The sequence below is a fragment of the Heteronotia binoei genome, chromosome 16 (assembly GCF_032191835.1).
Source record: "Heteronotia binoei isolate CCM8104 ecotype False Entrance Well chromosome 16, APGP_CSIRO_Hbin_v1, whole genome shotgun sequence".
NCBI classification, from domain to species: domain Eukaryota; kingdom Metazoa; phylum Chordata; class Lepidosauria; order Squamata; family Gekkonidae; genus Heteronotia; species Heteronotia binoei.
Window position 1 is genome coordinate 44,515,742 of NC_083238.1, and position 26,822 is coordinate 44,542,563.

General features: G+C 45.7%; 1 protein-coding gene across 1 annotated transcript in view; it reads right to left on the minus strand.

Moving 5' to 3' along the window:
* ADAM23 (ADAM metallopeptidase domain 23) overlaps window positions 1-26,822 on the minus strand; it is a 138,575-nt gene that overhangs the window by 98,416 nt on the left and 13,337 nt on the right. Inside the window, exon 4 of the mRNA XM_060256873.1 lies at window positions 568-631. Coding sequence (XP_060112856.1) covers window positions 568-631 — 64 coding nt within the window. The remainder of the gene's footprint in view (window positions 1-567; window positions 632-26,822) is intronic.

The following is a 26,822-nucleotide window of genomic DNA, read 5'->3' on the forward strand; positions in this document are numbered from 1 at the left end:
ACCAAAGATGACTATTTGTTGAGACTCAGCATGATGAGATCTCTCAAAATATGCATTTCAATTTAACAGAAGAGAAGGGCAAACAGTAAATATACTTCCTCTAAAGCAAGAATTACAAGTTGATTTACAGGCTCCCTGCTGTCATAGCATCTTGTATACTGTCAGTAATTATTATATTGTTTGCCAACAATACAAACAGTTGGCACTAATGCTACTGAAGTTGTATTTAGAGCAAGACAATGAGACTAACAATACACAGTATTTCATACCCTAGCCCTATTGAATGAAGAAAGCACATCAGCCAAAAATGACTGAGGTATTTCCTTTGTTCTATTTGACAATACACTGAGTTTTCTTCCCTAAGAAATGGCTACGTTGTTGAATTTTTCCTCCATGGTTTATCTGAAATGTAGGCAACAATAGTAGGCCAGACCCAATGATAAACTATGGTTTGCCACAAAAGCAGCTTCCTAGAGTTTATAAAACACTAGACAACATTAAAGAACCTGTAGCGGATATGCTAGTGAATTTTCACTCTTCAACCAGGAAAAAAGATTTCTACAATACCTTTGAATATTGTGGTTTTCCATCTTCATAATGAATCTCCACATAATCAGAGGATAATAAATCACTAGAAAGAAATATGGGAAGACATAAATGAAGACTGTAAGCAACTGTTTTTGGTCTGTAGGAAAAAATGTATGTAACACAACTGAAGCACAACTTTTTAAAACAAATATAGTATTTTAAAAATATTTGTCAGCAAAACACATTCAAAGGGAGATGCCCAACAGCGAATTACTGAATGCATCTATCTGACACCATTAGGCCAGGAGCTCAATAGACAACACTCTCCACTTCTATATGGGTTAAATTGCCTCACATAAGAGTTTGTGTTATCACCAAATAAAGACACTGCAAATGAAAACTGTGCTTATCTCTATACTTCTAAGTTTGCACAGAAATGCTACAAACTAGAACCCCTCTTCAGACTTTATGTCCATGTGAACTGCGAACCCAATGACAGTTAGTATCAGGTGTGCAGTCCATGCAATGTACTCACTATATGCATTCACTGTTCTGTATGAACTAGGCGATGCATGGATTTTCCTTGTGTGCTCAGTTTCTGTACATGTGAACCAGAATCCTAATTTTCTAACTTTCTTCACAAAAGACCTTCAAACACATAGTAGTTAAACATCAGAATGAGGGTCAGAGTCTTCAGCAGAATATAACCATAAAAAGAAGAAATGAAAGAGAAGATTAAAGACCAGCTATATAATTTGGAAAAAGGAAGATACACAGGTAGACCCTAGGACAGGGGTGGCTAAACTGTGGCTCAGGAGATGCATGTGGGTCTTTCAGACATACTGTGTGGCTCTCAAAGCTCCCCCACCCCCCATCAACCAGCTTGGAAAAGGCATTTAAAGTTGATTTTTTTTTCCTACCTCTCCCTTCCATCTATTTGCTTTCTTTCCTGCCTGGCTGCTCTCAGACATCCGACATTCATGTCTTGCACCTCTCAAACATCTGGCATTTATTCTAAGTGGCTCTTATGTTAAAGTGTTATTTATGTATGTGGACTCAAGTGAAGACTTTGGGTGTGCCTGCCAGGCTCACTGGAGCCATACAGACTGAGCTTGGGGACTTGAGAACATAGGGCTGCAGGATCCAAATCTCTGCATCCCTAGACCAATCACAAGCCCCCACCGGTTTGAATGACCCAATGAGGTGCTAGCGCAGGAATCCAGAGATGTGTATAAGTTGGGCTGGGTAGGCCCCATCCCCAGTCTTGTAATGTAGCCCTATCCTATATCATGTCTATTAAAGAGCTTGTCACTCAACTGGTGACTCCTCCATGCATAGAACCCACTATATTATAGTGCCGACGAGGATGAGATCCAGATGAGCGAGGCCCAGGAACAACCAGCATCACCAAATGCACAGAGCTCCAGTGCTACCACGCAACAGCCACCGCCGACCGGCCCAACCATAGCCACCATGTCTGGATCGCAAAACTCCATTCCGGAGTTCGACACAGCACAGCCCGAGGCCTGGTAAGTCTGGGTCAAAAGACTCAAGTACCACCTCGTGGCGCAACAAATCAAGGATGATGAACCAGAAAATAAAAAGGCCATCCAGCTGAGCAACTGTGGGATCACAACCCTACAGCTCGCTGAGGGCTTGGTTGCAACAGGAACGCTCGAAGCATCCTCTTTCGACGAGATCATCAAGGCGCTGACCGGCCATTTCGTTCCGAAGCCTACCCACCTCACTCAACGGCTACAGTTCCTCGACAGATTCCAGGAACCAAATGAGACAGTTGCAACCATCCTGGCCCGCCTGCACAACATGGGAAGGAAGGCGGACTACAGCGCGCAACTTGAAGACGCCCTGATTGTAAAGTTCACTCATGGCATCCAGGACTCAAAAGCACGTAGGAAAATTGCCATGGAAGATGATCCTACCCTGGCGAAGGCCCTAGAGATAGCTGCCGCCACCGAGGATGCGAGTAAGAAGAAGGCCCGCCGTCCAGGCACCAGCACTCACCAGCTGCGACTGGCCACAGAGTTGGAAGACTTCGACGGAGACCTGAAGCTGCACCAGGCAAGTTGACAAAAGCCACGGACACGGGTGACAGAAACGACCACTCCCAAGACCTGCGCAAGCTGCAGGGAGTCACACGAGAGATGCACATGCTGGTTCCGGAGCACGACCTGCCACACATGCAGAAAGGCCGGGCATCTGGCCCAGGACTTCTGGTCGTCAGTGCAATGGAAAGAGAAACCTCCATGCCAACAAGATGGCTGCCACCACAAGGTCACACTCGTGGATGACATCCAGGCACTCTCCACAACAGGGACCCAGGTATGCCAACTGCCCCTTCCATCCCCCAATAAGTACCACGTGACTGTGTTCATTGACGGCAACCCCTGCAAAATGGAAGTAGACTTGGGCAGGCCAGACGATAATTTCGGCCCGCACATTTAGGGGGTTATGCCCCAGGGAAGAGGCCCAACTCCAACCGTCCCCATTCATAGTCCACGATTTTCAAAAGCAGGAGGTTGCAGTCCAGAGAGTGGGGCTGGTCCAGGTCACATATGGGAGGTTCAAGGGCAAGTTTCCCCTAATCATAGTAGAGGGGGACCTGAGTAGCCTCCTGGGGCGGGCCTGGTTCGAGGCCCTAGGGATACAAGTAACGGTTATCCATCATGCCCCCATTCAAAGAGACTTCCAATGCGTGTGCGAGGAATTTCCCACTGTGTTCGACGGAAATCTGGGAATGTACACAGGGGAACCCGTAGCGCTACAGCTAAACCTGAACGTGCAGCCCATACGGCTGAAGGCCAGGCGTGTGCCTCTAGCGTTGAGACCCAAGACTGAAGAGGTGTTAGACCGCCTCGTGGCCCAAGGGGTCCTTGAACCGGTAGCGAACGCAAAGTGGGAAACCCCCATCGTCACCCCAATCAAGGCTAATGGCAGCATCTGCATCTGTGTGGATTACAAATGCACAATTAATAAGGCATTGCACGGCCATGCCTACCTGGTTCCAGTGGTGAGCCACGTACTAGTGTCATTAGCGGGGGCAAAGATTTTTGGGAAACTGGACCTGGCACAGGTGTACCAACAGCTCCCTGTGGACGCCACCACAGCAGAGGCGCAAACGATCATTACGCACCGGGGGGCCTTCAGAGTAAAGCACTTGCAGTTCGGGGTCAGTGTGACTCTGGGAATCTTTCAGAACCTGATGGACTCCCTTCTTAAAGGTATTCCCGGGGTCCAGCCATTCTTCGATGATGTGCTGATAGCCACCGCCACCGAAGAGGAGTTCGCTGGCCACCTCCAGGCTGTGTTGCAGAGGTTCAACGGGGCAGGGTTGAAGGTGAAACAGGAGAAATGTGTGTTGGGGGTGCCCTCCATTGACTTCCTGGGGTATACGGTGGATGCAAGTGGCATTCACTCGACCCAGGATAAAATAAAGGCCATTTGTGATGCGCCATCCACTTAGAGAGTAGGAGTCCACAATAATGAAGAATACCTTGTGTAACTGACAGAGCTGCATCAATGACTGGTCGCTACTGTGGCTGTGACATGAGCTGTAACAATTTCTGAGCTTGTCAAAGCTAGAAGAGAAAAGTGGGATACTAGATACAAGTTTTTTCTGACCATTTCAATATGATGTGTGAAGATATATCTGAGTGATTTGAAGATTTCTTTCAATGAAATTCCCACTTAGGTGATAAATCTATTTGCATATACTAAGGAAGCTGGAGTAGCAGAGGAAGAACTACAATATGACACTGAACTGAAGCCAGCATTTAAGAAATCGCACTAAATGTTTTGGTTACAGAAATTTCTGATCGCTATCCTGCACTTGTTGCATTTCCAATATAATATTTGATAGAATGTGGTTTTAGAGTGGTCATCCAACTTCTCTACAAGCAAGAAAATTGACTCCAGATACTAAATGTGGTGATTCCTGCTAAGTCACTAACACAAACATTGGGAAACTGCTATCACTACATCAAGCCTATCCACTGTATTAAGAATTTACTGAACAGTGAAGCAGTTACTAAATGTTTTATCTAAGATTCTTGCTAAATGATTTTGATGACTTTAAAAAGCTGGTATCACTGGTTCAAATTCATCAATTTTGTTTGTTAAAGTATAAAATTTTAATCAGATTTTGAATAAATGTATGTCCCCCAAAGAGCCTTGTGCTCAAATCAAAACCTGACCCAAAAGATATCTAGCTGTTCTCCAGAAGGCCCTGGTTCCAGCTTGGTGAAACTCTATCTGGCAACACCTGTGCCCTGTGAAACCTTGTTCAGTTCTGCAGGGCATGAAAAACAAAAATATTGCACCAGGTCACCGGTTGAGGACTAGGGATGGGCACAAACCAATAAACACTTCATTTAGAACCCATTTGTAGAACTGCGTCCTCCTCGATCCCAAAATAAAATGCATTTCTTTTGCAGTGTATAGTTTTTAATGGTTCGTTTGCAAGACTGCCTGGCACCAATTCAATCAATTTCTAGGCAATGTTGGGGGTGGACTTCTGGGAGCCCTAGAAACACCCACAGCAGTTGGCCATAGCTTGATTGGCAACTCTGGGAGCCAATCATGGAGCTCCCATTCTGCTCTATGGGAGCAGACATTCTATTTTTACTTTACAGCACAAAGAGAGAAGTGTGCTGTTGTGAGACCTGGGGCACCTGCTTTGGGGGGCTATAACTTGGGACATTCCAAATCCAATCTTTGCCAAACTTGGGAGGGTGAGTGAAGGACAGCCTTTACTGGATGACCATGAGACTCCCATGAGTTTGGAATCTCTAACTCACAAGGGGGCTGTTCTTCACCTCCCAATCCAAACAAACTACAAACTGGTTTGGAAAATCAAACAAACCATGAACCAATGTGACCCACTGGTTCGGGCAGGCAAATGAAGCACAAACCACCATTTTCTTGGTTTGTGCCCATCTCTATTGAGGACAGCAACAGCTCACACTGTGTCTCTCTATACCTGGTCCCTAATCTACCCAAGAAGAGAGAGCAAAGCACAATTTTATGCCATCATTAAGTTTTGCTGTTTTTATTTGCAATCTGAAATTAATTATTCTGATTATTTTAACCTGTTGTGCACTGCCTTGAGTCCTTCAGGGAAGAACAGTCAACAAACTGAATAATAATAACAACAACAACAACAACACAATAATAACTACTGTTTTGAAAGTTACCTTCCTAAATGGGTTGTGCAACTACTATTCTGGGACGGCCATGGGACGGAGACAGTGCTGGTCGCCTTAGTGGATGACCTCCAGCGGCATCTGGACCGAGGCGGCATGGCGGTGCTGATGTTGTTAGACCTGTCGGCTGCGTTCGACACGGTCGACCATCGGTTACTGACCCGCCAGCTCGCCGACGCAGGGATTAGGGGGCTGGCCTTACAGTGGCTCTCCTCCTTCCTTGATGGTCGGGGACAAAGGGTGGCAATTGGGGGAGAGCTGTCCCGGAGGCACCCACTAGTATGTGGAGTGCCACAAGGGGCAGTTCTCTCTCCGATATTAACATCTATATGCGCCCCCTTGCCCAGATTGCCCGGGGGTTTGGGCTTGGGTGCCATCAATATGCAGATGACACCCAGCTCTATCTACTAATGGATGGCCGGCCCGACTGCATCCCAGAAAACCTGGACCTTGCATTGCAGGCCGTGGCTGGCTGGCTCAGGCTGAGTGGGCTGAAGTTGAATCTGGCAAAGACGGAGGTCCTTTGTTTGGGTCGCGGTGCCCCGGGAGGGGAAATTCCCTTACCAGCTCTTGACGGTGTGCCACTGAAAGTGGCCCACAGAGTCAGGAGCTTGGGGGTTCTTCTGGAGCCTTCACTATCTGTGGAGGCACAGATAGCGGCCACTGCTAAGTCCGCGTTTTTTCATCTTCAGCGGGCAAAGCAGCTGGCCCCCTTCCTGGAGCGCCGGGACCTGGCAACGGTGATTCATGCTACGGTCACCTCCAGACTGGATTACTGCAACGCCCTCTACATGGGGCTGCCCTTGGGCCAAACTCGGCGGTTGCAGCTGGTGCAGAACGCGTCGGCTAGGCTGTTATTGGGGCTCCCAAGATGGGAGCACATACGGCCAGGGCTGCGCGAACTGCACTGGCTGCCAGTGGTCTACCGAGTTTGTTACAAGGTGCTGGTCATGACCTTTAAAGCCCTATATGGCCGAGGGCCTGTCTACCTGAGGGACCGTCTCTCCCCATATGAGCCCCAGAGAGCACTGAGGTCAGCTGGTAAGCACCAGCTGAATATCCCTGGGCCAAGGGAGGCCATATTAAAGACCACCCGGGATCGGGCCTTCTCCGTTGCGGCCCCACTACTCTGGAACCAACTCCCGGAGGAGGTAAGGGCCCTGCGATGTGTAAATCAATTTCGCAGGGCCTGTAAGACATACCTCTTCAAAATAGCCTTCGCCCATACCGAACTAAGATAATGTCGCTGTGTATGTTTCTTCTCCTCTACTGAATTAAGATCTATTTAGCACCTCAATGTTAATTTTATTGTAATTGTATATCAATTTTATTGTTTTATGATTTTACTATATTGTATTGCATTCCTATGTTGTGAGCCGCCCTGAGCCTGCTTGTGCGGGGAGGGCGGGATACAAATAAAAAGTTAATGCTGTTTATATGACAGGGTATGGGGACACTGGAGATGAGTTTATGGAACCAAGGGGGCAGCAGCTAAGAGAACTGATCAATACAAAATTTCATAAGCTACTCCAAAAATATAAATTAGAACATTAAATCCACTAGGTACTATGTGAATCATCCCTGCAGGAATAAAGAAAGCTGTTAAAAATAGCACTGGTTTTTTAAAAAGGAGCAAGACTAGAGAATATAGTGCCTCTTTGGCAGTTCAGTGGTCTTCTCGGGGCAAGTAAAATATTGTAAGAAAGACTTATAGCGAACTGTTTTGCAAAAAGCATAAACAGAAAAGCTTTGGTTGTTTGGCTTATTGGATCTGGTTTATGAGACAACGGGCTAACTCAATTAAAACTGAGGGGAAATAATTTTTGAAAATACTCAGCAGCCTATGAAGTAAAGATATCAAACTAGCCTGGAACACATAATTAGCAAAAATGTGGCTCAGATTGTGTGGTCTGGGACTTTGGTTAATTAACACCCAAAGGGGAAAAACCTAGGTCAACATAAGACAAGATGTTTGGGTAACAAAATGGGCAAAAAAAGAGATAAATTATTTCATTATAAAGTAATTAGATAAACCTGACAGAAAAGTAGCTGCAGCTGAAACAGACTCGTTAGTACATAGGAAAAGGAAAGCAACCAGCAGGGGCTGCAGGAAGGAATTGTAAATTTATCATACATGACCAATATGATACCCATATTTATTTTATCTATCTATTTAGAAAATGTCTCCAGATCTACTCAAGAAGGCTCACAACTAAAACAATAAAGCAAAGCCAAGCAAGACAATCACACCAAGTCAATACAAAAATGTTTTCTCTTGCAAGGGAAAGAAGAACTTAAGAGGGCAATATGAAGAGGGAAACTGCACCTGAGAGTTATTTAAAAATCATTCCCTTGATGTCATGACCCTATTCCGGTTCATTCCCCCAAACCCATGGGGAAGGCTCCCCAGATATGACCATGGATTTCCAATGGTTACCTCTACATACCCTTCCACATCTCACAGCTACCTTAAACTTTCTTTTGAGCTGTAGACTATATACATATGCTCCATCTGTCTCTATTTTATGATACATCACTATCTGTTTTGTCCCCAATTTTGTCTGTTAGGGGTGTAGTGTTAAAATGTTTCAGTGGAAGTTTCCTAGAATTATCATATTTAAGGATTTAGCTTCCTCCCCCCCCTCCCCAGGATCTCTAGCTCATTAACCTCAGCTGGTTCAGGGCTCACTGCATGCAGCTCCTGAGGAGTCATCAGCCACACTGGACTCAGGCTGGCCCGAAACACATGCATATTTTGGCATTTATTGTTCAAGGTCCTGTCCAGGGTAATGGCAAGGTACCTAGGTATATGGTTGTGTGCAATGTTCCCTCTAAGCTGTGGAAACTTGTGGCAAAAATTCTACTTCATGAGTTACTGGTATTAAAGTTGTGAGCAAGCCATTTGGCTACAGCATAAATCAGTTTGCTCTGGGGCCATTCTTCCTGAGCTAAAACAAAAATGTGTGAGCTGGAGACTAAAAAGCTGTGAGCTACTTCACACTAACTCAGCTTAGAGGGAACACTGGCTGTGTGTATGTTGGGTGCTATTAAGGTAGACATTCAGTTCACAGTTGGCAAGATTGCTACTGAGATGGAAACGACCATTGGGTACTTACCGTGAGGGGTCCTTCTCCTCTGAGGATAGTAGGACACCTTGTGGGTGATTCCCAACCCATCAGGACTAAATTTTCAACTTCCTGTTTCCATTGGGAATCACCCTCAACTCAGTTCAGCAACTCCTGCAAGCAGTAGGAACCTTCCTTCTAACTCAAAAAACATAACTAATATGACCATTAGAACTAGAATAAGGCAACAAAAACAGGACAGAAATAGATAGCATCGTTGAAAAAAAAGGGTAACAGGAGTATTTACACTTTCTTGATAAGCTATAACTTGAGTTTTTCTCTCTGTTTCTGCTTCATATAAATATTTTTAGATATCTGGTGCACATCAATGGCGAGAATTAAAGGGTAGGGCCAAGGTGTCCTACTATCATCAGAGAAGGACCCCTCACGGTAAGTTCTCCCTCTGAAGCATAGGACACCTTGTGGAACATCTTAAAAGCAATGTCCCTAGAGAGTGGGAGGGATCTCACCATTGGCGTCCCTCAGAATATGTTGAAGCACTTTTCTTCCAAATGCGGCATCAACAGAATCATATGTATTAATTTTGTAATGCCTGATAAAGGTTGAGATTGGTGACGACGTAGTCACTCTGCAAATTTCCTCTACAGATGCCCTGTTAGATAAGGCTGCATTTGCAGCCGCGCTTCTCACTGAGTGAGCTGCCAACCCTTGTGGCGGCAGAAGTTTTTGAGCTTTATAGGCCTCAGTAATACATAAATGTAGTGATTTGCTAATGGCAGCATTAGACAATCTTTTGCCTGTGTGTGGTGGAGATATATTTATGAACAGAGAATCTGTTTTGTGGCAGCCCTTGGTTTTCTCAATAAAGCATCTTAGAGCCCAGTTTATGCCACAACTTCTCTTTGGGATGTACCGGATGTGGACAAAATGAGGGTAAGTAGATCTCTTGAGCCCTATGAAAACTAGAGTCCACCTTTGGTCTAAATGTGGGATCTGTTCTGAGGACCACCTTGTCCTTATGGAAAATACATAAATCCTTGTGGACTGAAAGCACTCCCAATTCAGATACTTTTCTGACAGAAGTTATGGCCACCAGAAATATAACCTTCATTCTAAGGAATGACAAGGAAATCTCTTTTATAGGCTTCAAAAGGCAATTTTCTTAATGCAGTGAGCACCGTGTTTAAATTCCAAGTAGGAAATCTGTGCGACTGGGGAGGGAGAGAAAGAGTGGCACCTCTCAACAACCTAGTGATATGAGGATGTCTATTCAGCGCATTTTTGCCATCTAAATTTAATACAGAAGCAAGTGCTGCCACTTGACGACTAAGTGTGGCTGCTTTGAGACCTGAATCCAAGCCGTACTGAAGAAATTGTAGAATTTCTTTCACCCTAGGTTTCAAAAGGTTGAACTTTTTCCTTCTGCCCCAGTGGACGAACGCTTTCCAGGTCACATTATATATACGGACCGTAGAAGATCTCCGAGAAGCTAACATTGTTCGTGTCACCTGATCCGAGTATCCCAGATTTAGCAACTTTGTCCTCTCAATTTCCACGTGGTCAAATGAAACCACTCCGGGCGCGGATGACATATTAGCCCTTGATACAGCATGTCTTCTGATACTGGCAAGGTTAGCGGAAGATCTGTTGATAACTCTTGAAGATCCACAAGCCAGAGATGTCTTGGCCAGTATGGAGCTACCACTATTATCTCGGCTTGAAGTAGTCTGATTCTCCTTTGTAAGAGTGGAATTGGTGGAAAAGCAAGTAGTAAGGTCTGCCGCCACTTGGCTGTTAATGCGTCTGTGGCCTCCGCTTTCCATTGTTGAATTCTGCCACTGATGTTGAAAATAGAAGACGCACGCTCCAACTGGAATTATATCGTAGTCACGCTTTGTTTAGTTTGTTGTCTCTGTTTGATCTTTCTGTCTGTTTACCTCCAAACTTGTTGAATATGTTCGAGGCGTTGCGACGAAAGGGCTGTTTATCGGAATTCCAGGCTCCTCTTCTATTGTTTTGTCTAAACCGGGGTAACGTGTGTTACGTACAAAAGGAAGACTGAAACCCCTGTCTGTTGTCTTGATGACGGAGAAACTTGGGCATAGCCTTCTTCTTGTCTTTAGTATCTACTAGTATTTTATCTAAGTCTTGGCTGAAGAGGTGTCCTCCATGAAACGGATAAGACATCACAATATTTTTAGAATGTGTGTCTGCCGACCACACTCACAACCAAACAGAATGTCTGGCTGCCGTTGATGAAGCAATAGCTCTGGCAGCGAAGATCATGGAGTCCAGGAAGGAGTCTGCCAGAAAGGATACAGCCTTTAAGACCCGATTGGTCCCTTCCACCATGCGATGGTCTTTCTCTGGGATCCTTGAGATAATTTTCCTCATCCAAGCTTTTGCCACCATGGCCCCTATTGCCGATGCCTTAAGCGCCATAGCAGAGGCTTCATGTGCCCTTCGTAAGGCAAACTCTGTCTTCTTGTCAATATGATCTTTTGGTCATCTTCCGACACCAGACCGTATCTCTGAAGAGCTGCAATTGGAGCATCAACTAAAGGAATCCACAAGAAATTGTTAATAAAGGAATATAACTGGTAGAGGTTTTTTAGAAATCCTGGGTACTGTTTATTAGCAAATGGTTTTCTCCATTCTGCTCTGATCTGCCTTTCAAAATACTTTGGAAATGGCAAAGCCTTGGCATAGGATGCCCTTTGTGGAAAAAATTCCATATCCCCTTCCTTATGTTTTACTTTCGATTTTCCAGCTTCCTCCTCCTCATCTTCAACATCAGGATCAAGATCATCGTGAATATCTAATACTGTGAGGGTTCTAATGAGTAGATATTGATAGTCCTCCATTTTAAAGAATCGTTGGGCAGACTCTGGGACCTCAATATTTAAATCTTCCTCATCTGAGAGGAATTCCCCTTCTTCTTTGTCACTCAGCCTGATGTGCATCCATGCCCACAGGCTATTGGCTGGAAAGTGACTTGTGCCAAGCTGCAGCAGGTATAAATGTAAATGGGGGGGGGGGGGGAAGCCACAGATTTCTGTGGGTTGTAGTTGGTGAGCGGATTGTCTGGTTTAATAGGTTGGTGAGTGGTTTGTCAGGAATTGTGAGGAGGATAAGTGGGTCAAGAGGTGTAGCTTGGAGTGAGCAGGAGATTCTGGATCTCCTAGCAGTATGGGGAGATGATGAAATCCAAGAAGCTCTGCAGACATCCCATAGGAATTATGCTTGCTATCAAAAAGTCTCAGCTGAGATGGCCAAATGTGGCCATGACAGGACAGCAGAGGAATGTAGGAGTAAAACCAAAAGTCTGAGAGCAGAATACAGGCGGGTAATTGCACATAATTCCAATCCTGGAAATAAAAAAGTCACATGCCCCTTTTATAAGGAGCTTCATAGAATACTGAAGGGGGAAGGAAGCGTTAAGTCAAGAAGGCTGTCTGCCATCACCTTTCTGGGTGATCAGCCATCAGACCATGGCAGGACTGTGGGCATGGATGGGTGCACATCAGGCTGAGTTAGCAACATCTGTCTCACCAATCACTGTTGGTCTGTTCTCCTACCGAAACCTGCTGCCCTATGGGCAACCCCTCTCCAGGTGGCAACAGCCCCCCCCCCCCCCCAAAAAAAATGTGCCTCAGAGTCACTTACAAACCAATCACATTCCCTGACTCCTGTGTGGGCATGGAAGTGATAGCAACAGGTGACAGACCAATGCCTGGTGCCCTGATCTCCCGCTTGAACTGTGTATCCAATGGGAGACCTGTTACCAAGTTTCAGCGGTGGCGGCCCCTGGCATCTCAATGGAGCCCAGCTATCCCTATGGTGGTGCTGTTGTGAGGCATCGCTATAGCGATCTTAAAAGGTGTTCAAAAAAAAACAAACCCGGAGATCGCAGGCACCAGTGGGCAAAAAAGGGCGTGAAAACAGCTGGCGCTGGTGGAAGCGAGATAAAAGTGGAACAGTGTGAAATGGCTCGCTTCAATCATGGAACCCTACTGGGAAAAAAAAAAAAACATGTTTCAGAAAACTCCCATCCCTGTCTCGGATTACTGCAAGGCAGCACAATACAGATTCCCTTCCGGTTTCCACTGGTAAGTGTGAAAAGGGCCATACTGAAGCAGAGCATGATCCCCTCCCTTTGGAGACTGGCCGCAGGGCAGTATTCCAACATGATAACGACCTCAACCCACCTCCAAAACGACCATTGGTACTTACCGTGAGGAGTCATTCTCCTCTGAGTACAAGGGGACATCTTGGGTGCTTTCCACCATCTTGCCAGGGAGGCAGGAAATAGAATTATTCTTCTTCCTCTTCCCATGATCCTGGAACACCCATCTCCTCAGTTGGGATACTCCGAGAAGCAGTTCCTTACTCAGAAAAATCAAACAGTAATAATGAGTTAAGACGCAACAGGCATAACAGAAAGAATTGTAAAGCAGCAAGAAAAAGGAACAGACATGGCAGAACAGACCCTAGTAGGAGCGATGCAGCGAGGTGGGCAAGATGTCCTCCTGTACTCAGAGGAGAATGACCCCTCACGTTAAGTACCAATGGTCATTCTCCCTCTGAGTTGGAGGCCATCTTGGGTTCTCCTATAGCAGTAGATTAATGACTGGGTGGGGCATCGCTGTCTTCCAGAAACACACGTTGTAAAACTTTTCTGCCAAATGCTGCTTCTCCTGAGCTGTAAGTGTTCAGTTTGTAATGATGAACGAATGTTGAAATAGAGGACCATGTTGCGGCCCAGCATACTTTGTCTATTGAAGCATATTTGTTAAATGCCGCATTAGTTGCCACACTTCTGGCTGAATGTGCTGTGATTCCCCTGGGTACATCTAATTTCAGTGCTTTATAGGCTTCCGTGATACATTGCTTAATAGCATAGCTGATGGCTGAGGTTGACATTTTTTTGTATCTGATAATTGTTGTGAGTAGCAAACAGATCCATGATTGGTCAACCAAACTGCTCGACTATCTGTTGGAATACCGACGTCTTTAGCCTCCATTCCCCTGGTTGTATGGTCGTTCGGCTGAGCCAATTCGCTTGAATGTTGGTAATGCCCTTGATGTGTTCTGCCCTGATGGACAGAAGATGATACTCCACCCAGGTGAATAATGTCTTTGCTTCTCTGGACAGAGCGGATGGTTCAGGTAAGTCTTTGCAGCTACATTGTCTGTTCATACTAGTACGTGTTGCTTCTGTACTTGTTCGGTGAAGAATAATAGGGCTAGACGGATTGCTTGCAACTCTAATACATTGATCGGAAGTTGAGCCTCTGACGGTGACCAGTGACCCTGCGTTGGGATGTTGTTGAGTGTTGCTCCCCATCCTGACAGACTGGCATCTGTGAACAGCTGTTATCTCCCTGGGAAGGTAGTAAATTTTCCCTTGGCGAAGATTGGAATCCCTGGACCACCACTTCAGAGATTGCTTGACTGCTAAGGAGACCTTGATCTGTGGATTCTGTTTTTCCATGTTCTGGTATTGATGGAGGCGGAGCAAGCTTTGTAAAGGTCTCGTATGTAGTCTGCCCCACTGAACTGCGTCGATGTTCAAGATGAGTACACCCATCAACTTGGCTAAAGTCAATAATGGAGTGTAAACACTCCGGACGACCAGATTCACAAACTGCTTGGTTTTCTAGATCTTGTTGTTTGGGAGAAAAAGTGAGTTCTTTCGTGTGTCTATGACCATCCTCAGGTGCTCCAACCATTGTGTTGGTTCTAGAGAGCTCTTGTTAGATTTATGAGAAAACAGTGTTCCTGTAGACAACGGATAGTTGCTTGGACATCCAACAGAGCTTTCTGTTTGGACGATGATCTGATCAAAAGACCGTCTAGATATGGATGGACATGAACCCCCTGTTGTCTGAGATGGGCCACAATGTTCACCATCACCTTTATGAACACTCTGAGGGCTGTGGCTAAGCCGAAGGGGAGTGCCCTGAATTGGAAATGTCTGTGTCCCACACAGAATCGAAGGAAACGCCGATGGGATAAAAGGATCAGGATATGCAGATAAGTTTCCGTGAGATCCAATGACGTGAGGAATCCCCCTGATTGTAGAGCCTCTGTGATTGTCCTGAGCGTCTCCATATGAAAGTGTCGGAGATGAATGAATCTGTTGAGAAACTTTAGGTCGAGTATTCCTCTCCAGTCTCCATTCTTCTTGGGAACAGTGAAGAACATTGAGTACACGCCCCGACCCATCTGGTCTGTTGGTATGGGCTCTATGGCATTGATTTTGAGAAGATGTGCTATGGCTTTGTTCGTTATTGATCCTCCTGAAGAATTCTTTCAAATCGGGGACAACAGGAAACGTTCCGGTGGGGTGTTTTTGAATTCTATTGCATAACCGCATGATACAATCTCTAATGTCCAGCAGTCTTGAAAATGATGTAGTCTTCCCCCTACCGGAATTGAAGTCCAGTCACGCCTTGTTGAACTTCGGTTCCCAGTGCTGCTTGTCCCTACGGTCTGAGTTCTGTTTGGAAAATCTGGGATTATTGAATCCTTTTCTAAAGGACTGCCTAGGGTTGATTCCAGGACGATCTTTTGTTGTCTGGTCAAGATCTGGCCAAGGTGTGTGAGGAACAAAAGGGTTGAGAATAAAAACTTCTTCTATCAGGTCTCCGAATGTTCCTTGGCATGGCTTTCTTTTTGTCCTTAGTTTCCACTAGAATCTTGTCTAAGGCACTACCAAAGAGTTTTTCTCCTTGAAACAGATAAGAAATCACAATATGCTTGGAGTGATTGTCTGCGGGCCATGCTCTCAGCCAGATGCCTCTTCTGGCTACTACCGCAAAGCCAAACCTCGAACAAAAGGTGAGCGCATCTAGAGATGTGCCGGCCATGAACTCTGCTGCTTTAAGCAGCCTAGTGGTTCCCTCAATTAACTTCTTGTTATTTTCCGGCAATAGTTGGGTCAGTCTCCTAGCCCAGACTATAGCTGCTCTAGATACAATAGAGGATGCTATACATGCCTTTATTGCCATGGTTACCGCCTCGTGTGACCTCTTTAATGCCAAATCAATTTTCTTGTCTCAGTTGTCCCGGATGGAACCATGACAGTCTTCTGACACCAATCCCGGATTCTGAAGTGCCGTCACTGGGGCGTCCATTACTGGAACCTGTAACATCTCGTTTGCAAAAACAGGTAAATCATATAGCTTTTTCACAAACCCAGGAAACTGATGATTGGAGTTAGGTTTTCCCCATTCAGCTTTGAGTTATCTCTCAAAGAATTGTGGAAATGGAAAACTCTTAGCAGTTGTGTGTGAACCCGGAAAAAACTCCCTATCTCCAGTAGTTTTATTTCTGGGATTGGTATCAGTACTGGTATTCTCTTCCTCAGAGGAAGGATCCTGGAGTGCCAGTGCTGCCATGACTCTAGTTAAAAATATTGTAATCATCAGCTTTAAAGCAACGAACTGACTGTTCAGGAACACAGACATCCTCCACTTCCTCATCTGAGATAAAGCTCTCCTGATCTTTGGGTTGTGACTCCACATCTGAATGAATCTCCTCTGAATCTTCCTCTAGTATTCTAGAGTCAGTAATTTGCTTTCTGGCTGCCTTAGTTGGCCAACTGGTATTTCTGGGCAGACTTTGTTCTGGACGATGTGGAGGGGGAGGAGGAGGGGAAGGAGACCTGGACCCCACTGACTCCATGCCCATAGCTCCTGATTGGCAAGCATTAAATATTTTGGCCCTAATAGTTTACTGGAGCATAACCATAAACTCTTTAGAAAAGTGCACCTGGGGGTTCGGTACATTACCACACCGTTGCATCAGAGCTGGGTCTGCAGTGGAGGCTTGATCCGACAGGGGCTGGCCTCCTGTAGTGGCTCCCAACTGGAGACTGGCAACCAGCCCATGAGGCAAAGTAGATGACTCATGGCGCCGATCGGGTGATATTCGCGCAAAAAAACCTCTGTCAAAATGGCTGCCGCCAGTTGCAAGCTTCTGGTAAGGGGGAGCTTCGAATGCGTCCGTTGCTGCCCCTGGACGCTTCTGCCCTCGATGACTGGAGTTACTAGAACAGGGAACATTGCTGGGAACCGCAGTAAGCTGAGAAGACATGCTGGTCCCGGATTCCTTTCCCAATGCGTCGGATTGGAGGCCGGGGAAAGACACATCTTCTAAGAACTCATCCCTGAAGCCTTCCATCAGCCACTTCTTGCAGCGCGCAGCAAAAAACAGTTGCTTTGAAATGGCCGCGGCAGCGTCGCTCCCTCGCTGATTGCGAGGGTATGAGAGGAATAGAAGGTAAAGGAGCAGATAGTCGAAAACTAAAGCTCAGGAAAGTTGCTAAAAGGAATAAGGAGAAGTAAGGTTGGAAGAGTGAAGAATTAAATAAGAAATAAGGGTAAGTTGATTCAAAATCTTTTGGAACTAAACCAACTAGTTGCTCTCCCTTTCGAGGCAGGAAAGAAACTGAGGAGATGGGTGTTCCAGGGTCATGCGAAGAGGAAGAATAATAATTATATTTCCTGCCTCCCTGACAAGATGGTGGAAAGCACCCAAGATGGCCTCCGACTCAGAGGGAGAACGACCACTGCCTTGAGGGTAAAGGTGATGGACTGGCCAAGCATGTCACCAGACCTAAACCCTATTGAGCATCTATGGGGCATCCTGAAATGGAAGATGGAGGTGGGCAAGGTCTCTAACATCCACCAGCTACGTGACGTCGTCATGGAGGAGTGGAAGATGACTCCAGTGGCAACCTGTGCAGCTCTGGTGAACTCTATGCCCAAGAGGGTTAAGGCAGTGCTGGAAAATAATGGTAGTCACACAAAATATTGACACTTTGGGCCCCATTTGGACATTATCACTTAGGGGTGTACTCCCTTTTGTTGCCAGCAGTTTAGACATTAATGGCTGTGTGTTGCATAATTTTGAGGGGACAGCACATTTACAGTTATACAAGCTGTAGACTCACTACTTTACATTGCAGCCAAGTGTCATTTCTTCAATGTTGTCACATGAAAAATTTACAAAATGTGAGGTGGTGTACTCACTTCTGTGACATACTGTACATATATGTACTGTACTGTACACAGGACATGGACCTGGCTTGCGTGACCGAGACCTGGGTGCGTGAAGGGGAGATGGTAGCTCTCTCCCAGACCGTTCCCCCAGGATACTCGGTCTTTCATCAGTCACGGACTAGCGGGCGGGGGGGTGGGGTGGCACTCTTCATACGAGAGGCTTACTCCTTTAGGGCTCTTCCGGCTCCAGAGATTCCGGGCGTTGAATGTGTTGGCCTGATGTGGGATGTTGGGGAGGGGTTGGCGATCTGGCTGGTGTACCGACCGCCTAACGCACCGGCCGGCGCCTTACCATCCCTGGTGGAGGCCGCGGCGGGCTGGGCGCTGGAGCACCCAAGGCTTTTGGTCTTGGGTGACTTCAATGTCCATGCCGACGACGTGGCATCCAGCCAGGCGATGGACCTGGTGTCATCCATGGCGACACTAGGACTCTCCCAGGTTGTTACAACACCCACTCATCAGGCGGGACACATGTTAGACCTGGTCTTTGTGGCCGGAATATCAGTGACTGATATTGCAACGGAAGCAGTGCCATGGTCAGATCACTTTGCCCTTAAGGCCCGTATGGAGGTGTCACCCAAAACCTGTTTAGGCGGAGAGCGTATTTTAGCTCACCCGCGGAGCCTGATGGACCCGGAACGGTTCCTAACGGCTCTACGGGATACCTGGCCCGCTGGCGATTCCCTGGATGATCTGGTAGAGTCCTGGAACGATGGGCTCTCCAGGGCCATTGAGGAGATCGCACCCAGGCGCCCTCTGCGCCCCCGCCCGAAACCGTCGCCTTGGTTTAACCGGGAGCTGCGGCAACAAAAGCGGGGGCTCAGACGACTAGAGAGGCAATGGCGGCGTACTCGAGACGAAGTGACCCGAACATCTTATAGAGAGAGTTTGAAGGCCTATGAGATGGCAATCAAATCCGCAAAGAGAGTATTCTTTGCGGCTAAGATTGCGTCCGCAACTTCGCGCCCGGCACAATTATTTGACATAATTAGAGGACTTACAATGCTGCCACAAGGCAGGTTAAATTCTATTGAATTGGAAATCGGCTGTGAGGCTTTTGCGAAATTTTTTGCGGATAAAATCGCGTCACTCCGCCCCGACCCCCCTGCCAGTTTGGAGACAGTTAGCGAACCTGAGGCCCCGAGCCTGTCTTCGGATTATACTCTGGATGGCTTTAGGCCCCTCAGCCTGGAGGAAGTTGACAGGATTCTCTTATTGGCTCGCCCAACAACTTGTAAATTGGACCCATGCCCTTCCTGGCTTATTAAATCTTGCCAGGGGGATCTTAGATATCCTGTGCGGGATATCATAAATAGATCCCTAACGGAAGGGCACTTTCCAGCGCCACTCAAAGAGGCCGTGGTCCGTCCCCTCCTAAAAAACCCATCTTTAGATCCGGCCCAATTGGCGCACTATCGGCCGGTTTCAAATTTGCCCTTTTTGGGTAAACTTATTGAGAGGGCAGTGGCGATGCAATTACAGAATTTCCTGGAGGACGCTTCCATCCTTGATCCATTTCAGTCCGGCTTTCGCCCGGGACACGGGACGGAGACAGTGTTGGTCGCCCTAGTAGATGACCTTCAACGGCATCTGGATCGGGGTGGCTCGGCGGTGCTGATGCTGTTAGACCTGTCGGCGGCGTTCGACACGGTCGACCATCGGCTACTGACGTGCCGCCTCGCCGACGCGGGGATTCAGGGGTTGGCCTTACAGTGGCTTTCCTCTTTCCTGGAAGGTCGGGGACAAAAGGTCGCAATAGGGGGGGAGCTATCCCAGAGGCGCACACTTGATTGTGGTGTGCCCCAGGGGGCGGTTCTCTCCCCGATGTTATTCAATATCTACATGCGGCCTCTTGCCCAGATTGCCCGAAGGTATGGGCTGGGGTGTCACCAGTATGCTGATGACACCCAGCTCTATCTACTGATGGACGGCTGGCCGGTCTGCGCCCCGGAAAATCTTGACCGGGCATTACGGGCCGTGGCTGAGTGGCTCAGACTGAGTGGGCTGAAGCTAAATCCTACGAAGACAGAGGTCCTTTGCTTGGGTCGCCGCGGCCCGGGGGGGGGATCCCCCTGCCAGCTTTTGACGGTGCGCCGCTGATGGCGGCGGACAGAGTCGGGAGCTTGGGGGTGCTATTGGAGCCTTCCTTAAAGATGGAGGCTCAGATAGCAGCCGCTGCCAAGTCCGCATTTTTTCATCTTAGGCGGGCAAGGCAGCTGGCCCCCTTCTTGGAGCGTGACGACCTAGCAACAGTGATCCATGCTACGGTCACCTCGAGGTTAGACTACTGCAATGCCCTCTACATGGGGCTGCCCCTGTCCCGGACTCGAAAACTGCAGCTGGTGCAGAATGCCGCGGCCCAGCTGTTATTGGGTCTCCCAAAGTGGGGACACATTCGGCCGGGTCTTCGGACCTTGCACTGGCTTCCAGTGATGTATCGAGTCCGGTACAAGGTGCTGGTTATTACCTTTAAAGCCCTATATGGCCTGGGACCTGCCTACCTGAAGGACCGTCTCTCCCCACATGTTCCCCAGAGAGCACTGAGGTCAGGAACACAAAATCTCCTCTCTATCCCCGGGCCAAAAGAAGCCCGCTTGAAAGTCACCCGAGATAGGGCTTTCTCCGTTATGGCCCCCACTTGGTGGAATCAGCTGCCGGAAGAGGTGAGGGCCCTGCGGGATTTGGCTCAATTCCGCAGGGCCTGTAAGACAACCCTCTTCCGGCTAGCTTACACCTAGCTGGGATGGAAACCTGACGTAACTGGCCAGCCATCTGTTCACATAAATGACATGTTATTGGTTTTAAGCTGCATTGTTTTTATGAATTGAAATGTATTGGTTTTAATGTTTAAATGTCAAGTATTTAATTGTTTTATACTTAAATTGTTAAATTGTTAATTGTTGGAAGCCGCCCTGAGCCACTTGTGGGAAGGGCGGGATACAAATCCCGAATAAATAAATAAATAAATAAATATATGTCTGTTTATGGGTTTTCTATCTATAAACTGTCCCTCAGCAAGAGAAGGGGTCTGACTACTAACACTGTACAATGAGTTATTAGTTGTTATGACTGTCTGGTTAACCATGGTAAAGATAACCAGTGCTCACTCCCAACGCAGCCTTCATAACTAACTCTCCCCTCCCCCCAGCCTTCCTCAGCTGTAAAGATCAACTTCCCCATTCTCTAATGGGTACATGCACTGAACAATGGGGGAAACATTGCCAAAAAAAGTGCCCACCATTTAGGGAAAAGGAACATAAATACTTTTTTCTAATAGGTCCCAGCTCCAGTCACATTACAACAGAGTTCCCCTGTACATCAGTCATGGGCGACATAGCATCTACCAACACTTGCTGCGACATCCACCTGGGAGGAAGCCTGGGGTATGATGAGCCCACCTCAATCACCTGCACAGCAAGAGAGGTAGAAGCCAAGGCAGGCAAGGTGGCAGAGGCTCAGTCGGCTGTCTGGAGGCAAGAGGAGAGAGTCAGGGGACGCACAGCCCATTTGGCTTCACTTCACCTCCTGTGCCAATCATTTTGTACTTAGGGTTGTGGCAGACGGGTTCAACAAAAATACTGGACAAACATGATACAAATTTGTTGAGAGATACATATGTTTGTGTCTGGGTGTACACATGTATGCATAAGCTTAACACTCTCACTGAAATTACTGGAGGAATTACCATGGGACCTTGACCATGTTTACTCAGAAGTAACTCTCAGTGAGTTCAGTGGCACTTACTTGCAGGTAAAAGTGCATACTAGTCTTGAAGCCTTAAAGAACTTAATAGCAATGAAGTGCCTTTAGTCATCTGGGCTGCACAATTGGTCAGCTGTAGAAGTCTCTTTCCAGCTTTCTTTAGTTGAGCCAACAGCCTTTTTTTGGGAGTCTCCTCCCTGGCCACTGAGTGGTGGATTTGGTTCTCTTCAAACTTTGCCAGCTGTGATGGAGAACAAGCGAACAGGGATACTGCCACTTTATGAGGCCACAGAGAGCGTGCATGGAGCTTGGCTGCACTGATTATAGGCTTACAATTAGAAAATACTGGACATTAATGTCCAGGCTTTTCTCAGCTTAGGTATTGGATAGAAACATAAAATATTGGGCTGTACAGTTTCAAACTGGACACCTGGCAACCCTATTTGTACTTGTCTCTACTTCCTGCCAGGCTGCCCACCAGCCTCCCTCAAAATTCTAAAGGTGCTCACAGACTCAAAATGGTTGGGGACCTCCACCTCAAATCAAAGCCATTAATAGACATCAAGCCTATAATAACTCAACACCTGATACAACATTTTATTTATATAAATCAGTGACCCTTATAATCAAACAGAAATGTAAGATGTGTTTGTGAATCAAATGCCCTACACAATTTTCTGAAAAAAGGAAAAGCTTTTTAATTGAATGATTTAAATCTAAAGTCAGTTTCCATCAGCAGAGGGAAAGATTTCTGCCAGTTTCCCCCTCTCATCACAGACTCCTAATTAACTCCTCAGGTTGATCTTGAGGGTTTCATTTCACCCAAAAGCAGCATTACAGGGAGCTCAATGGATTGCAGGGGGAGCAGAGAGGCAGGAAAGATCCATTCAGTTAACATAAATCCTTTTTGTTAGGAGAAACCAAACTTTAAATCCAACCTCTTGCCTTTGATCTCCTCTCAGTCATCTACCAGACTTCACAAAGCCACCCTTTGGCCCAGTAAGACTACTTTTTCCCTAAATGTTTTGAATCCTTGGGATGCATGCATAGCCAAATATGCACAGACATGGCAGTAATTTCATTAACATGTTAAAACTCTGATATCAAGCACCTAAAACCAATGTCAATTCCACTTACACTAAAATATTTTTTTGTGATAGAAATTAGCAGGACTCATGCTAATATTGCGGTCTGACACTTTAAAAAAACAGCTTGACTCTTTGTAACAAAAATGTTTTATAAAATCACATCTCAAAAATGGTCACACTGCTGACAAAATAATCAAAATTAGACCTCAACTGAACTTTACAATGAGGATGAGGATGCTTCTGTATTGTTGAAAACTATTTGTGCTGATTCATTTTGGCTTAGATTTGCTGAAAGAGTCAAGTAAGGCCAACAGCAGCTGATCGTGCATTTTCTTTCTGCAGCATTCTGCACTCACATTTCACTCTTGCCTTGATTTGAGTATAATGTTCACTTCTTTGACTTCATTATTTGTTTTATAAATTCACCTTTACTACAGCCAGGCATTCATAGCTTACCAACAATTTAAAACTAAGAAATTATGAAATAATACATATCCCCACAGCTAAAGAGAAAGCAACTATTTTTCTTAAAGACTATGCCCTTGATCCTATTTTGAGTGCAAGTTGCTACCAAGGGGCAATATGGCTGTGCTTAAGTCCCATGCATAGCTGCAAGAGGCCTGAAAATGGGACAGTTCTAAAGCAACTGGCCCAAAAGAGTGCCTATTTCACTTGCACTGGTGCAGCACAGGGGTCTAAGGTGCTGCTCCAGGTACAAATGGGAAAAGATGGGGGGGGGGGTTTATAATGTGGGAAGTTATAACCCAACCATGGCTAACCCAACTTCCAACACACTGACACAACATTTATTAAAATATTTATACCCTGCTTTCTCCTTTTGTGGTTCAAAGTGGCTTACAATTCATAATTAAAACAACTCAATAAAAACCAATTAAAATCCCAGAAACTCCACTCAATCAACAGTCGAATCCCTTCAAGACATCAACCTTCCCAACCAGTGTTGCCACTGTCCTACCTTCAGCTTCTTCTGCCTTGAGATCATGGCCTCAAAAGCATTGGTTCAGAACTGAAACTGATGTATCTGGATATCATGATAATGAACCACAAAGCTGGGGCATCTGCATATAATTGATACCTAATCCCAGAGCCTCAGACAATCTCATTCAGCAGTCTCACATAAATATTGAAGAACAGAGATCACAAAATAGACCCCTGAGGCACTCTACTAGAGCCCAAACAACTAAATCTGCCCATCTAGAGGAAAATCTCTGTGTTTGATCAGGCATAAAAAACAAGAATGCTCTTCTAAGAGTATTCCTCCAATACAAACTCCTGGTTCTAACCACTGAATAGGAATGGTATGGCCGGCTGTATGCAAACTTGCTGATATGTATATTAAAGAGACGACTGTCCCTGCTCACTGGTGCAAGCAGACTCTCTCAAACCCAACCTTACTTCTGAAATCAGACTGCAATGGGTCAAGGGCAGATGTGTTGTCAGGAACCTCAGAAGCTTTTCAACCACCATATGATCACCTTCCCAAGAAAGGCAAACTGAAACCCTCAAGGTCTCTGTCAGCATATATCAGCAAGATCTTTCAGAATCCATCCATACAGAAAACGATAAAAGGATGCTTCAGGCCAGCGTTCCCTCTAAGTTGAGTTAGTGTGAGCTAGCCTCTGGCTCACACATTTTTGTCTTTGCTCAGGAAAAATGGCCCCAGAACAAACTAATTTATGCTGTAGCTCACAAAGTAGAATTTTTGCTCTAAGTTTAGAGGGAGCAGTTTCTGACACTTCAGGACCCAGACCAACTCTCAACTTCACCTCCATCAGCAAAGAATCTGGTCCCCCCCCCCCCCCGCAAAAAAAAAAAAATCCAGCAAGCCAAATAATTGTCATTATTAACCAGGCCAGACTTTAGTATTACCAAGTCACAAATTATATTCAGCAACTGAGCATAATGAGCTACAGCTGGTGGCATAGAAGAACACCTTCACTACCTTCAGCACCACCTTGTAGAACTGCAAGGAAGTTCTATGGCATGCTCTGACTGATTCATCTTGAGTCTTTTACCAGCTCCCTCATGAGCCAAGAGTCTTCTGAACCAGTACAACATATCACAAAAACTCAAAAACTCAATCCTTTGAAGACAAGCTCACAAGCAGTCTGAATGAAAGGATGGCATCACATCCAATTAAGAGTACAGCAGCAGATGTCAGGCCCAACACATGTACTGAAGGGTCAACTGCAATCCAGACTCACACTACAACATGTACACACAAAAAAGAGATGAAGAAGCGCTGATAGTGAAATCTTGTGAAAAACTTAGCTCCAATGGGGCAAACACATACACTGCAGACACAAATGGCACAAGTCAGCACACGTCCAATCAGTATTTACCTAGAAATTATATTATTATTATTATTTGTTAAATTTAATTAACCACCCTATCCTGGCTCTACCAGGCTCTGGGCGATGTACAACAAATATGTTGTACTATTACAAAAATAATATATAAATTAAAAACAGCACACAATTTAGTTAAAAGTTATAAAACCCAGGTGTCTCCCTGTAAGATTTTATTATATTCTGGACTGCCAGGGTGTCCTGCTGGGGAGGGGGAGGAAATTTACAAAGCAGCTGTGGGAGTGGAAAGGGAAGGTGTCAGCCAGAGAATAAATGGTTGCTGCCCTCAACCAAAAGCCTGGTGGAGCATCTCTGCCTTGCAGGCTCTGTGAAACTGCATAAGGTATTGCAGGGCCCTGATACCATCAGACAGAGAGTTCCACCAGGTCGGAGCCAAGGTCAAGATGGCCCTGGCCCTAGTTGAGGACAGCCAGACCACTCTAGGGCTAGGGATCACCAGAGCAAGACTCTTCCAAGGGCATACCAGAGGAGATGATCTTGCAGATACACTGGTCTCAGACTGCTCAAGGCCTTAAAGGTCAGGACCAAAACCTGGAACCTGACTCGGTATTCCACCCACAGGTACCCAGCATCAGTCTTGTGGCATCCTGCCCAGAGCCAAAGTCACAAAAGAGTGCAGTGCCCTCCATGAGCAAGCCAAAGAGGTCCAAGGAACCTGTATGCATTATTTAACCATGCGCTAGATCCTATTATGTATTTCCACTGGGAGAAGGATTTCTGTCAACAGAATGTAAACTTCTTACTAAATAAGATAAATGAGTATAAGTAATAGAGTTTAAAAATATTTATAGTCTGGTAAGAAAACAACATCAGCTATAAAATATGTAGTTTTATTTTTTTTAAATGTAGTTCAAACATCTACATCAAGAATATATTACTACTACCCAAGCTGAAACATCATTAATTAAAATTTTGCTGAAAGATAAAAAAAAAATAAGGGAGACTTGTGGTAGTCTTAACATTAATGTGTCTTAATCTGTGATTGAAAAAACATTTAAAACACTGTGGTCATTAATATTTCTTCCATCTCCTAGTTAGCAGTTACGTCTGAACAACCAAAAATTGAAGGAAAGGAATACAGAATTTTTCTTAGTTAATCTCCATTAAGACCCCTCTAATGAAAAGGAAATAAAACATTGCAACTGCTGAATTGTATAAGTGATACATGAAAAGCATGAATCAGCAGGCTAAACTAACAATTATTCATGCACAACATTTACCTACAAGTGTATTCTTAGATTAAACCTGATGTGGATTAATATTTACACATGAAGCTCAAGGTCAATACTGTCTACTCAAGACTGGCAGTGGCTGTCCTGGGTTTCAGGGAGAAGCCTTTCACTCGTCTACTGCCTAGTCCTTTTTAACTGGAGATGCCGAGATTGACTCCGGGAGCTTCTGCACACAAAGCAGAAGCTCTTCCATTGAGCTGCAGCTCTATAAGTATTCAGCTACTGACAACTATTACATTTTTTTCCTCATACAAAAGTAAATTTTGAAAACTTTTAGAATCTAATATATACACTATGCTATTAGATCAAAATGTTTAATGCCATTCAAAAAGTATATGCTAAACTCATAGAAAAATCTCTCTCCTCTTTATAAGCCTCATACCTCTATTTTGACCTCTGTTCCCTGCTTTCCCATCAGTGCAACAACCATAATCAGTATCTTTGCCTTCAGTTCTGCAACAACCATAATCAGTATCTTTGCCTTCAGTTCTAAAAATCTGTGACACTTA